Genomic DNA, 13,527 nt, shown 5'->3' with positions numbered 1-13,527 from the left:
CACTGCTGCATTTCCACTGAACCGGGCACGTTCCTCCACCCCAGGGCCTTTGCTCAGGCTGTGCCTGCAGTGCCCTTCCCACCCATCTCTCAAACACATCTCATCCATCCTCAAGTCCCAGCCCCAACACCGCCTCCTCCAGGAAGCCTTCCCTGACTGCACCCCAGCGGGATGGCTCCTGCCCTCCACGGCCACCTTCTTGGGGCGCCAAGCCCTTTCTACCTGGACTTACAGCCACGGGAGCCTGGCCTTCTTCCCCCCACAAGCTGGGGCTCCCGGAGGGTCGGGCTTGGGAAGGCCAGGCAGGACGGCACATGGAAGGGCATGTTGGCAGAGGGACCAGCTCAGGCTAAGGCATTGATCACAATGGGGGAGTCAGGTTGACGGGACAGAGGCGACGGGCGGAGAACGGCTGAGGTCAGTCCTGGAATTTGGGGGGCAGGCGATAGTTCAGGCCGTGGGGCTGAGCCCCAGCCTTGCCTACAACCAGGTGGGCAAGCCGCTCCCCCTCTCTGAACCTCAGTTTCCTCCTCTGTGAAATGGGTATGAAAGTAGTAAGGCAGGTGTGCCCAATCCTGTAAACGCTCCCCCCACGGAAGCTATCATTCACTCGTTCCTTTGTTCATTCAATGTTTATTGAGCGCCTCTGTGTGCCAGGCAGTTCTCCGCCTTGGGGACACGGCAGTGAGCAGGCCGGATAGAAATCGCGCCCCCTAGGGCCTCACAACACAGTAGCAGAGACAGACCGTGAACAAGAAAAATAAGTAAATTGTTTGTCTTAGTGTTAGCAGATGATGAGAAACAGAGATGCGGAGTGTGCAGGGTACAAGGAGGGGTGTATATTTTTAAATAAGAGAAGGGGATCCAGGAAGAATTCTCTGAGGAGGTGACATACGAGCAAAGACTGAAAAGCATTCCAGGCTGCGGGCACAGCCCGTGCAAAGGCCCTGGGGCAGGACGGCACCTGGCGTGTTGGAGGAGCAGCGAGGAGCCCCTGTGGCTGGAGCAGAGGGAGTGAGGGGGAGAGAGGGAGGAGGGAGGGCGGGGAGGGGATAGGGCAGGTTGTGCGGGTCCTGGGGGGCCGCGGGGAGGACGTGGGCTTCTCCCCCTCCCTCCCCCGAGGATGGGGGGCGCCCTGGAGGGCTGTGGGCAGAGGAGGGCGGGCCTGACTCAGTGTTTACGAGGATTTTTCTTCTCTTGGCTGCGTTCCCCCCTTCGCTGTGCTGTGGCAGCGCTCGGGGGGGGGGGGCACACCCAGGGAGCCCCCCTCCCGCCACCTTTGGGAAGCCTTGGCTGGGAGCAGAGAGGCTGGGGGACACCCCCGCTTCTGTTCCCCGACTGTTTGGCAAACACAGCCATGGCTCCAAGGAGACGGCCTGGGGGTCATCAGGCCCAGAGGCTGGACCCTCCCTCCTCCCAGCTCGGTGCCCAGAGCCACCCACTGGGTGTGTCCCCCACCCCCCCCAGCAAGTGGCTGGGCTCCCTGTCCCGGGGGCTGGCGGGGCAGAAACTGAGCCCAGGGAGGGCACGGCGGCCATTCCTCTGCCTGTCTGCGCACCCACCCGCACACAGGTTCCGGGTCTGAGTTTGAATCCTGTCTCTGCCGCTTCCCGGGCTCAGGCCCGGATGCCTCCTCCGGGAAGCTGCCCTGGGTTGGCCTGCGCCCACCAGGCCTGCCTCTCCCTGCCAGGGCGCCCCCAGCTCTGTTGGTGCCCCGTCTTGGGCTGCATTCCGGCTCCTTCTCAAGGGAAGTCCCTTCTGGAGGGTGATGCATCCTTTCCCTGCTCTGCACAGCCCCTGCTCGTCTGAGACCCCATTTTGGCCTGGACCGTGCTGAGCTCGTGTTGGTGGAGCACCTGCTGGGTCCTGGGCACTGGGATAAACAGGTCAATGCGTGATGTCACTTCACCTTGCAATCTCCATAAGGGTTGGCCCAGTTAGCTAAACATTTATTAAGCGCCAACTGTATGCCAGGTATTGCTACTGCGGGGGCCACAACAGAGAACAAAACAGGCCTGATGGAGGTGAGGAAGGGAGCCGTGTGGGTGTCTGGGGAACAGAGCTCCAGGCAGTGGACACGGCAGGTGCAAAGGCCCTGGGGCAGGACGGTGCCTGGTGATTTGGAGGGACAGTGAGGAGGCCCGTGTGTCTGGAGCAGAGGGAGCTGGGGGAGAGAGGGAGGAGGGGAGGGCAGGGAGGGAGCAGGACCTTACAGGCCCCGGGGAGGTGTCTGGAAGGGAAACTGAGGCACAAGGATGGTGACCTGGCCAAGGCGTCAGGGCAGAGCAGGGATCTGAACTGTGCCCAACTCATGGATGGGAAGCAGAGGCTCAGAGGGTGTGCCTGGGGGCACAGGAGGGCCCGAGAGTCACTCGGCCTGGTGGGGGTGGGCGCCGCGGGCAGAGGCCGCCTGGCGCTGAAAGCAGGGCAAAGGCGCTGGGCCCGGGCCCAGGCTGGGCTGGCCGGCGGGGCGGGAGGGCACATGACCGCCCAGGGCCCGCCCCTCCCGCTGGCCGCCTGCCCCTGCCGGCCGGCCCGCGCCCGCCCCGGACCCTATAAGGCCTGGGAGCTGAGAGCAGAGCCAGCCGCCAGCCGCCAGCTGCGCGGCCCGTTGCCCCGAGGGCCCCGCGCAGTCCAGGTGAGCAACGCCGGGGGAGGCCGGGCCTCCAGGTGGGTGTCGGGGCCGCTCGGGCTGCGAGGGGGTCCGGGTGTGGGGCGGGGGCCCGGAGCCCCCGTTCACGCAGCCTCTCTGCCCCTTCCAGCTGCTTCGAGGATTACCATGTCCGCTCAAGCAGGAGGAGGCCGGGATCCCCCCAAACCCAAGGGCAAGGTGAGCGAGGGGCGGGAGGGGAGATCCCCCCCCGGGCCTGGGGACCCCCAGGACCCGGGGAAGGGGACCTCCACAGTCCTGGGGTCCAGGGGGCTTCCCGGGGGACGGGAGGGAAGAGTCTCCCTGCTGTCCCAAGCTGGAGGGTGGGGGGGGATGGGGGACTCGCGCAGACCTCAGCTCCTTCCTCGCGGAGTGACCTTGGGCCAGCAGCCCCTCTCTGAGCCTCAGTTTCCCCATCTGTGAAATGGAGGCTGTGGAAGGAAGGAGGACCCTTTCCCCCGTCGGTGGGAGGCAGGCTGAACCTGCCCGCTGCCTAGGCGAGGAAACTGAGGCTCAGCGTGGCTGAGACACTTGCCCGAGGTCACCCAGGAGCAAGGGCCCGAGGCGCCGCCCGACGCTGTCCCCCAGCGTGGCCCGGCCCTGCTCACGCTGCCCCTGCCCCACGCAGACCCTGGGCAGCTTCCTGGGGGCCCTGCCTGGCTTCAGCTCTGCCCGGAACCTGGTGGCCAGTGCTCACGGCTCAGCGAGAGAGGCCCGGCCAGTCGCCGACCCCGCAGGCGCTCCGGCCCCCGCGGCCGCCCAGCCCCAGGCTCAGGGTGAGTGGACAGCTCCATGGGGCGGGGGGGGCTCCGGAGGTGGACCCCAGGAGCAGGAATCCTCCAGCAGGGGCTTCTGGGCATTTAGGGGGCGCTTCATATGTGCCTGTCTCGTCTCATAGACGCTGCAAGGCTGGCACGCTCATTTAGGGAAACTGAGGCAGAAATATGGCAGGTGGGTGGCCCAGGCGGCATAACCAGCAAGAGCGGGGGTGTGAACAACGCCCCCCACGCTCTCAACCCCTCTCCCCTGCTTCCGAAGCCCGGGCACCAGGGGCTGGGCGTTCTGCGTGTGGGAGCTCAAAGAGGAGGCCCGGAGAGGGCAGCGCTTCCCTGGGGTCACACAGCCTGGGGCTCCCGCCCTGCAGTGGCTGAGCCGGGGCGCTCGGGGCGGCCCCGGGGCACGCAGAGGGGCCGGCGCGGGGAAGCCCGGGGGAGGGGGGGCGGGGGCGGCTGCCCGGCTGGGCCCGGAGCCGCAGGCAGCTGACTCCTCCCTGCATACCCGAGCCCGGCGGGCAGCTGCCAGCGGCGGGGGGGGTGGAGCGGGGTGGCCCAACTCCTCTCCCCGCGGCCCCCCTGCCTGGGCATGCAGCACCCGGAAAACTCCGGGGAGCCCCTGCTCCAGGGGATGAAGCCCTGGGGCTTGGGGAGCCCTGGCGGGGCCGGCGACTGAGCCAGGTCCCCGGCCGGGGATGTCACCTCTCGCTGTCCCCGGCGGGGGGGCTGGGACATTCCTGACCTTTCAGGCGATGCCCGTAGATTGTGCAATGGACACCAGGGCGGCCGATGCCAGCCCGCGTCCCTCGCCCTCCCTGGGGTGCCTGACGGGTCCCTGTCCCCACAGCGGCCACCGACGCGGAGCAGACGGCCAGGGGCGCGGAGAAGCTGCCGCCGCCTTCCGACACGGTGAGAGGGGCTGCCGGAGCCCGGGGTTAAGGCCTCCGCCGCCCTCAGGGGGCCCTCCCGGGATGCTTCAGGTCCCGCCCAAGGAGGGGCGACACCCCCGTGTGTCCTGCTGTGGGTGTCTGAGCCCTCTGAGCCGTCGTGTCCGCGTCTGTGAAATGAGTGCGGTGCTGCCTTACAACAGAGCCCCCAGTCTGAGTGTAGCCCGAGGCCACCGAACCACCAGCCACCCATGGTCACCTGTCAGGCTCCGGGCTAAGGCTTTATAATCCTCCAGCCGCCCCGTGGGGAAGGGAGCAATAGGACCCCACTCGACAGCCGAACAGAGAAGCCAAGCCACCTGCAGGAGGTCACACAGCAGGACGCAGGAGCATGGGATTTGAACCTTGGGCAGTCAGAGCGTGACCCACCACCGACGCTCGGTCCTGGATAAACAGGGACCCCCCCGAATTATCGCGTCCCCAAGTGGAGGGGCTGATGTAAGACGGCCGAGGGCCACGGCAGGGTGGCAGAGACCCGACACGACTCTTCCGCCCAGCACGAGCCCCGACTCCGGACTCTCCCTCGACTCCCCCTGCCCTCAGCTCAGCCAGCTCTGAGCGTCTCGGAGGGCGGAGAACCGCCAGGCACCCCTCAGCAGGAATTTCTGGCCCAAAGTCAGACAGACCCCGGCAGCCGAGGCCACACTATGCACCCCTCCTTCTCGGCTCCTCTGCGCTCACATTAATTGAGCACCTACTAATTGCCAAGTGCATCAGGCACGTGGACTCTTTCCTCCACGGTCCTTGAAGGAGGTGTTGTTTCCATTACCTCCTTCAGGCTCAGAGAGGGGATGTGGCTTGTCTGAGGTCACACAGCGAGCGTGGGAAAGCCAGGGATTCGAACCCGGGTCTGGAGGCCACTTGATTCAACACTGGGGAGCGGGGCTGGTGGGGAGAACTCTAGTGGGTCAAAAATGATGACCCTTGTGGACAGCCTCCCGTGGCTCACACGGCATACTGGGCCCTGCGCCGTTCCCGTTGTCAATTTCTCAACGCCAACTCCCTTCTCTCCCATGAATATGTTCATTTTAATAAGCGATTTGGTCTTCCCGCTGTAATGGGGAAACCAGCCTCAAAATCTGCCAGGAACAGAGATTAGGCAAAATGAGCAAAAATGTGTAATTCGGTGGCTTGCTGAGCCCACGGCCAAGGGACCTTGGCAAGGGTTCCAGAGGTGTTAGGAACCAGTGGGGAGCGATGGGGGATCTATTGAATCGGGGGATCGTTGGCCTGTGACAGAGCGTGTGGAGGCCATGTCCCGGAAGGCCGAGGGTCCCAATCCATTGGGGGGATAAAGCTTGGGAGGGACGGATGTCGGGTGGGGAGGAGGCGGGGCCTCTAGTGACAGGTTCCTCTCCCCAAATGGGGTCGGGGGCCAGGCTGGCGGAAGTCTCGGGTACGGGGCGCCTCCCAGCTCTGCTCGTGACCAGAGGTGTCCTTCTTCACAGACGATGTCCGAGGCGAAGGACCTGGTGTGCTCCACGATGACCAAGACCAAGGATGCCATCTGCTCTGGGGCGGCCAGCGTGGTGGACTCAGCTAAAGGCATGGTGCAGGGCGGGCTGGGCGTGACCCGATCCGCACTCACGGGCACCAAGGAGGCTGTGGCCAGCGGGCTCACTGGGGCAGTGGGCATGGCCAAGGGGGCCGTCCAGACGGGTGTCGACACCACCAAGACCGTCCTCACAGGCACCAAGGACACAGTGTCCACTGGGCTCACTGGAGCCATGGGTGTCGCCAAGGGGGCCGTCCAGACGGGCGTCGACACCACCAAGACGGTCCTCACAGGCACCAAGGACACAGTGTCCACTGGGCTCACTGGGGCCGTGGGCATGGCCAAGGGGGCCGTCCAGACAGGCGTGGACACCACCAAGACCGTCCTCACAGGCACCAAGGACACAGTGTCCACTGGGCTCACAGGGTCAGTGGGCATGGCCAAGGGGGCCGTCCAGATGGGTGTCGACACCACCAAGACTGTCCTCACAGGCACCAAAGACACAGTGTCCACTGGGCTCACTGGAGCCATGGGTGTGGCCAAGGGGGCCGTCCAGACGGGTGTCGACACCACCAAGACCGTCCTCACAGGCACCAAAGACACAGTGTCCACTGGGCTCACTGGAGCCATAGGTGTCGCCAAGGGGGTTGTCCAGACCGGTGTGGACACCACCAAGACTGTCCTCACAGGCACCAAGGACACAGTGTCCACTGGCCTCACTGGAGCCATGGGTGTTGCCAAGGGGGCCGTCCAGACGGGCGTGGACACCACGAAGACGGTCCTCACAGGCACCAAGGACACAGTGTCCGCAGGGCTCACAGGGGCATTGGGTGTGGCCAAAGGGGCCGTCCAGACTGGCATGGACACCACCAAGACCGTCCTCACAGGCACCAAAGACACAGTGTCCACTGGGCTCACTGGAGCCATGGGTGTCGCCAAGGGGGTTGTCCAGACCGGCGTGGACACCACCAAGACGGTCCTCACAGGCACCAAGGACACACTGTCCACTGGGCTCACAGGGGCACTGGGTGTCGCCAAGGGGGCCGTCCAGACTGGCGTGGACACCACCAAGACCGTCCTCACAGGCACCAAGGACACAGTGTCCACTGGACTCACTGGGGCAGTGGGTGTCGCCAAGGGGGCCGTCCAGACGGGCATGGACACCACCAAGACCGTCCTCACAGGCACCAAGGACACAGTGTCCACTGGGCTCACTGGGGCAGTGGGCATGGCCAAGGGGGCCGTCCAGACGGGCATGGACACCACCAAGACCGTCCTCACAGGCACCAAGGACACAGTGTCCACTGGGCTCACTGGGGCAGTGGGCATGGCCAAGGGGGCCGTCCAGACGGGCATGGACACCACCAAGACCGTCCTCAAGGGCACCAAGGACACAGTGTCCACTGGGCTCACTGGAGCCATGGGTGTGGCCAAGGGGGCCGTCCAGACTGGCGTGGACACCACCAAGACCGTCCTCACAGGCACCAAAGACACAGTGTCCACTGGGCTCACTGGGGCAGTGGGCATGGCCAAGGGGGCCGTCCAGACGGGCATGGACACCACCAAGACCGTCCTCACAGGCACCAAAGACACAGTGTCCACTGGGCTCAGTGGAGCCATGGGTGTGGCCAAGGGGGCCGTCCAGACGGGCATGGACACCACCAAGACTGTCCTCACAGGCACCAAGGACACAGTGTCCACTGGGCTCACTGGGGCCGTGGGCATGGCCAAGGGGGCCGTCCAGATGGGCATGGACACCACCAAGACCGTCCTCACAGGCACCAAGGACACAGTGTCCACTGGGCTCACTGGGGCCGTGGGCATGGCCAAGGGGGCCGTCCAGACGGGCATGGACACCACCAAGACTGTCCTCACAGGCACCAAGGACACAGTGTCCACTGGGCTCACTGGGGCCGTGGGCATGGCCAAGGGGGCCGTCCAGATGGGCATGGACACCACCAAGACCGTCCTCACAGGCACCAAAGACACAGTGTCCACTGGGCTCACTGGAGCCATAGGTGTCGCCAAGGGGGTTGTCCAGACCGGTGTGGACACCACCAAGACTGTCCTGACAGGCACCAAGGACACAGTGTCCACTGGGCTCACAGGGGCAGTGGGCGTGGCCAAGGGGGTTGTCCAGACGGGCATGGACACCACCAAGACCATCCTCACAGGCACCAAAGACACAGTGTCCACTGGGCTCAGTGGAGCCATGGGTGTGGCCAAGGGGGCCGTCCAGACTGGTGTGGACACCACCAAGACCATCCTCACAGGCACCAAAGACACAGTGTCCACTGGGCTCACTGGAGCCATGGGTGTCGCCAAGGGGGTTGTCCAGACCAGCGTGGACACCACCAAGACGGTCCTGATAGGCACCAAGGACACAGTGTCCACTGGGCTCACAGGGGCAGTGGGCATGGCCAAGGGGGCCGTCCAGACGGGTGTCGACACCACCAAGACCGTCCTCACAGGCACCAAGGACACAGTGTCCACTGGACTCACTGGTGCATTGGGTGTCTCCAAGGGGGCCGTCCAGACGGGCATGGACACCACCAAGACCGTCCTCACAGGCACCAAGGACACAGTGTCCACTGGACTCACTGGTGCATTGGGTGTCGCCAAGGGGGCCGTCCAGACGGGCATGGACACCACCAAGACCGTCCTCACAGGCACCAAGGACACAGTGTCCACTGGGCTCACAGGGGCACTGGGTGTCGCCAAGGGGGCCGTCCAGACGGGTGTCGACACCACCAAGACCGTCCTCACAGGCACCAAGGACACAGTGTCCACTGGACTCACTGGTGCATTGGGTGTCGCCAAGGGGGCCGTCCAGACGGGCATGGACACCACCAAGACCGTCCTCACAGGCACCAAGGACACAGTGTCCACTGGACTCACTGGTGCATTGGGTGTCACCAAGGGGGCCGTCCAGATGGGCATGGACACCACCAAGACTGTCCTCACAGGCACCCAGGACGCCATCTGCAGTGGGGTGACTGGTGCCATGAATGTGGCCAGAGGGGCCATCGAGGGGGGCCTGGACACTTCAAGGGCTGTCCTGACCGGCACCAAAGATGCTGTGTCCACCGGACTGACCGGTGCCGGCAACGTGGCCCAAGAGGCCGTGGAGACCGGTCTTGGCACTATCCAGAATTGGTTACCTGGTTCCCAGGACACCACCCGGCGTGGACTCACCAGTCCCAGGGTCCCGGACAAACGAGGGGAACCCACTACCCCGAGCCCCCAGAAGACTCCATCCTGCGGGGTCTCCAGCCCCCTGGACACTGTCTGCACAGGCCTGGACCTTGCCGGGGAAGCCACCACCGGCACCAAAGGCCTTGTGTCCACTGTGGCGACATTCACCGAAGGGGCCACCCTGGGTAGGGAGGCTGCTGGGCATGTGGCCACCCCAGCCGGTCACGAAGGAGCCACAGGCTTTGCGATGCTCCGGGACGAGCTGGAGGGCCTGGGGGAGATCTTCTACCCCATGGATGTCGAGGAGCAAGGTGAGAACGGGGCAGGCCGGGTCCCAGCTCCTAGCGGGGACTTGTCGTCTGTACTCCAAGCCCCTGATGCCCAGGGCCCTCTCACACTGAGTACGCCCGTCTTCCCTTCCAGCTCAGCTGGCTGCCTCCCAGCCCGGGCCGAGGGTGCCCGCGGCCGACCCGGCCAGCTACTTCGTGCGTCTGGGTGACCTGGCCCCCGGCTTCCGCCAGCGGGCTTTCGAGCACGCGCTGAGCCACCTGCAGGACGGCCAGTTCCAGGCCAGGGCGGCGCTGGCCCAGCTCGAGGACTCCCTCAGGCTGGTAAGAGCCTTCCCCGCCCCCGGCGCCTGCCTCGGAGCATCTCGGGACTTCCCATCCCACCCCGGGGCGGGGGGCTCCAGACTGAGCACTGACAGACCACGCCCGGCGGCCACCAAGACCGCCAAACAGGGGACGCAAACGGACCAGACGATCGCTCAGGGACAGGGCGTCCCTTGAGCCACATCGTGAATGCCAGGGGGCCGCGAGGACAGAGAGGGCCCCGAGAACAATCTGGGTGTGTCCACAGAGCAGAGGGGCAGCCAGGTTGACGGGGCAAAGTGGGGACGGGGGAGGGGAGCCCGTGGGGTCTGAGGCTCAGTTATGCAAGTAACGACCCAATCGAAGGCGACCTGGATGCCACTCGGGGACAGACGCCTGGCAGAGCGGGGCTGCTGTCTCCCTGTCCCCGCTCACGTCCTCCGGCCCAGGCTCTCCGCTGCAGCTCCCTGACGCGAGTCCCCTCATTCCCGGTGGCGGGGCTGAGCTGCGCACGGCGGGAAGGTTAGCAGCACCCCGTCCGTGGCTGATGCAGTGATGGACCCCCAGCTCTGAGGACCCCCGAGTTCTCAAGCTCCTGGGTCTTAAATGCACAACAGCCCCTACCTTGGCAGTGAAGAGCCCAGAGACGCTCCCTGAGTCAGGGTTCCCGGGCTGCGCCCCCGGGGTCTGTGATGAACCGTCGTTTGAGGACCACTGTTCCAATCCAGAGGGTCTCAGCGGCGACAATTCTGCCCCCAGGGGACACTGGGCCATGTCTGGGGACACCCGTGGCTGTCACACTGGGGGCGCTCCTGGCATCGAGTGGGTGGGGGCCAGGGGTGCTGCTCCACCCCCCACAGTGCCCAGGACTGTGAGCTGAGGAGCGGCCTGATCCAACGTGGGTTTTATTCAAGGGGATTCTTCTGACTACTGTGGGGAGGCCAGGCCACAGGGGGGTCAAGGGCCAGAGCCAGATGGGCGAGGAGGATTTTGCAAAACTCCCAGCGAGGGATGATGGGGCCTCGGGAGTAGCGTGGGTGGTGCCAAGGGGCAGGTAGGTTCTGGATGTTTCCACAGCAGAGCCGCCAGAGTCTGCAGACGGCTCAGATGCGGACGTGAGAGAGGGAAAACCCTAGGCGGTCTCGGAGATTTTTAGCAGGACACTTAGGAGGGACTGGGGGCCACCGCCCTGGGTGGACAGGGAAGGCCTCGCCCAGCAGGCAACCTGAAGCTGAGGCTGAAGGGGGCACAGGAAGGGCCAGAGGAAGTGCGCTCCGGGCTGAGTGGGCAGCAGAGTGCCACAGGCGGTCAGGGGACAAAACGGAGTCAGCATGGCCAGAGCAGAGAGCACGACGGGGGTACCAGTGGGAGAGGAGGTCTGCGACGTCCCGGGGGCCAGACTCGTGGGCCACAGTGAGGAGTTGGGTTTTATGCAAAGGGCACTGGGGAGCCACGGGAGGGTTTTGAGCTGGGCAGTGACATGACCCCATCCAACCGACCGTCTGTTATTTGATCTCCCTGACGACCTGGTGGGAATTTGGATTATTGCTTCTTCACGTGACACAAGAAGCATATCCTCTGCGGCTGGCTGTAAACTCGTGGCCTTCCACCACACCACGGGAAAGGCCTAGACACGAGGCTTCGGGGCAGCCCGGGATGCCCGCCCCGCGGGACAGTGTGTGACAGGGCCCTGCTAAGAAGCTCTCATTTCTCTGCTGGGCTCTCTCTTTCCAGATTGAAAAGGCCAAGCAGGTTCCGGAAGGGCAGCCGGGGCTGGAGCCGGGGCCGAGCAGCAGCGCGGCGGACGCCGGGACCCGAGAGGTGCGTACCGGAGGGCCGAGGCCCCGCTCTCCTCCGTCGGACCGCTGCTCACCTGGCCCCTTCCTCCCGCAGGTGCCGGGCGCCGGGACGCTGTCCAGGGCCCGCGGCCTCGTCCAGCAGCTCCACGTGGCCTGCAGCACGCTGGCCTCCGGCCTCCAGGGCCTGCCGGCCGAGCTCCAGCGACGGGTCGGGCAGGCGCGGCGCAGCCTCTGCGAGCTCTATGGCGTCCTCTCCTCGGCCGGCTCCGCGGCGGAGCTGCCGGCAGAGCGCCTGGCGCAGAGCCGCGAGGGCGTGCGGCGGGCGTGGCAGGGGCTGGAGCAGCTGCTGGAGAGCGTGCAGCACAGCCCCCCGCTCGGCTGGCTGGTGGGGCCCTTCGCCCTGCAGCCCGGCGGGCAGCCGCTGTAGGCCTCCCCGCCCCTGGAGCCCTCCTGGAGCTCTTCCCGGCTCCAAGCAGCTCCACTCCCCGACGCTCCACCCGCAGGAGGGCGCCGGCGGGGTCCCAAGGCCCTTCTGAGTGACGCCACACCACGCGCCGGCCCCGGGCCCGCCTGCACCGGCCGCCCTTTCTCCCCGAGCACGGCTGGCCCTCCTGCCAGCCCAGCGGCCCAGGGCTGCTGAGACGGTGGACAGAGCGCCTTCCCCTGAACATCTCAAATGAGCACTCCAATTAGGACAGAGGCGGAACCGTGCCCAATCTAGAAGGTTCTCGTTCAGCACCCCACTAGGAGCCCCTTTACCTTTGGGGGGTCACCATGGTCTGGCTCCTCTAGCTACTGGCTAAGCAGGCGGTGCCACTCCTCCACGCTGGGCTCCGGGCAGCGCGGCCCCCGCTCTGAAAGCCCACACTGCAGCCCTCACCACACCACGTTCCCCTGGACCAGAAGAGACCCGCGCGCAGCCGCGGTCCTGACGCAGGCCCACCGCCTCCACTGTGCCCCGCGGTGGCCCAGGGGCTGGCGAGGACAAAGCCACAGCAGCCGCCTCCTGGCCTCGCACCGCCCCGGCTTGAGGACTGGGCTACTGGGAGCAGAGGGTTACCAAACACGGCCCCCCGCCTCAGCCCACCAGTCCGCCCGGCCCGGCCCCGGCATGCCCATCAGAGACGCCCCAAGAGCCGACGATCGGTGTCCCCGAGGCGCCTGGGCCAGAGGCTGCCGAGGAAGGAACAAAAGGGCGTCCACAGGGGCCGGGGCCCTAGACGGCATGTGACAAATGTCCTCATCACAGGTCGGGTCTCATCACGTGCCTGACTGGAGACCGGGGCTGGGCTGGCAGCCAGCGGGCCGCACCCCCCCTAGGTCCTCAGGGCGGCCCTGCAAGGTGGGCTGCACGTGGAGAAGCAGGGCCCACAGAGGCCCAGCCCCCACGCCCGCTTCCTGGGCCCCCGGACAAGCGAAAACCCAGGATGCTCGACCGCGAGATGGTCCCCACTGCTGCATCGGAGCGCCAGCAGCCCAAGTCTGGGCAGCACCCCCTTCCCAGAACCCGTATCGCCGACAGCCCCCCGTCTGGCTACCTCCCAGGCTCGAGCGCCCCCACGCCGCCCCCTCTTCTCAGAAACGGTCAGGTACTCAGCTCTGGGGCGGACGGGCCTGCTCTCCCCCAAGGCTCGCCTCGGCCACCAGGAGCCATGAGGGGCTCTGCACCGGGGAGCTGGCCGCGCGAGACACGGGGCCGAGTCAGGGAACCTCCCAAGCCTTTCCTTCCCCAGTCTCCATCACGGACGGCCATCGGAGGCGGTGACACCAGAAACACAGCCACTCACGGAAGTCGAGCACAGAGACTTAACCTCAGGTGCAGCCAAACCAAACGGGGCGCCAGGCTCAGGAAGTCCCACAGCACAGCGCAGCACGGGCTCTCTCTCAGCTGGGACCGAGGGCCTCGGCCACGGGCAGGGCCGGGCACACGCAGCAGAGGCCACTGTTTACCCAGCAACTGCTGCGTGAGGCGCCCTGTCTCAGTCGGCCCTGTGAGGATGGGGTCACCCCTACCCAGGTGAGGAAAGAGAAGCCCAGAGTGGGAGTGCCAGTGGCCCAAGGTCACACAGCAAGGCCTG

At 65.9% G+C, this 13,527-nt stretch overlaps 1 protein-coding gene across 1 annotated transcript; it reads left to right on the top strand.

Moving 5' to 3' along the window:
* The first annotated feature begins 2,772 nt into the window (after positions 1–2,772).
* PLIN4 (perilipin 4) lies at positions 2,773–12,019 on the top strand. Its single transcript, XM_058537681.1, has 7 exons — positions 2,773–2,830; positions 3,279–3,426; positions 4,271–4,332; positions 5,819–9,371; positions 9,484–9,671; positions 11,385–11,471; positions 11,544–12,019. Exons 1-7 carry the CDS (start codon positions 2,780–2,782, stop codon positions 11,874–11,876), a joined length of 4,422 nt encoding a protein of 1,473 aa, XP_058393664.1. The 5' UTR covers positions 2,773–2,779; the 3' UTR covers positions 11,877–12,019.
* The last annotated feature ends 1,508 nt before the right edge of the window (positions 12,020–13,527 follow it).

Source organism: Diceros bicornis, unplaced genomic scaffold, assembly GCF_020826845.1.
Source record: "Diceros bicornis minor isolate mBicDic1 unplaced genomic scaffold, mDicBic1.mat.cur scaffold_67_ctg1, whole genome shotgun sequence".
Taxonomy (NCBI): Eukaryota; Metazoa; Chordata; class Mammalia; order Perissodactyla; family Rhinocerotidae; genus Diceros; species Diceros bicornis.
This window is presented reverse-complemented; position numbering and strand designations above follow the sequence as displayed.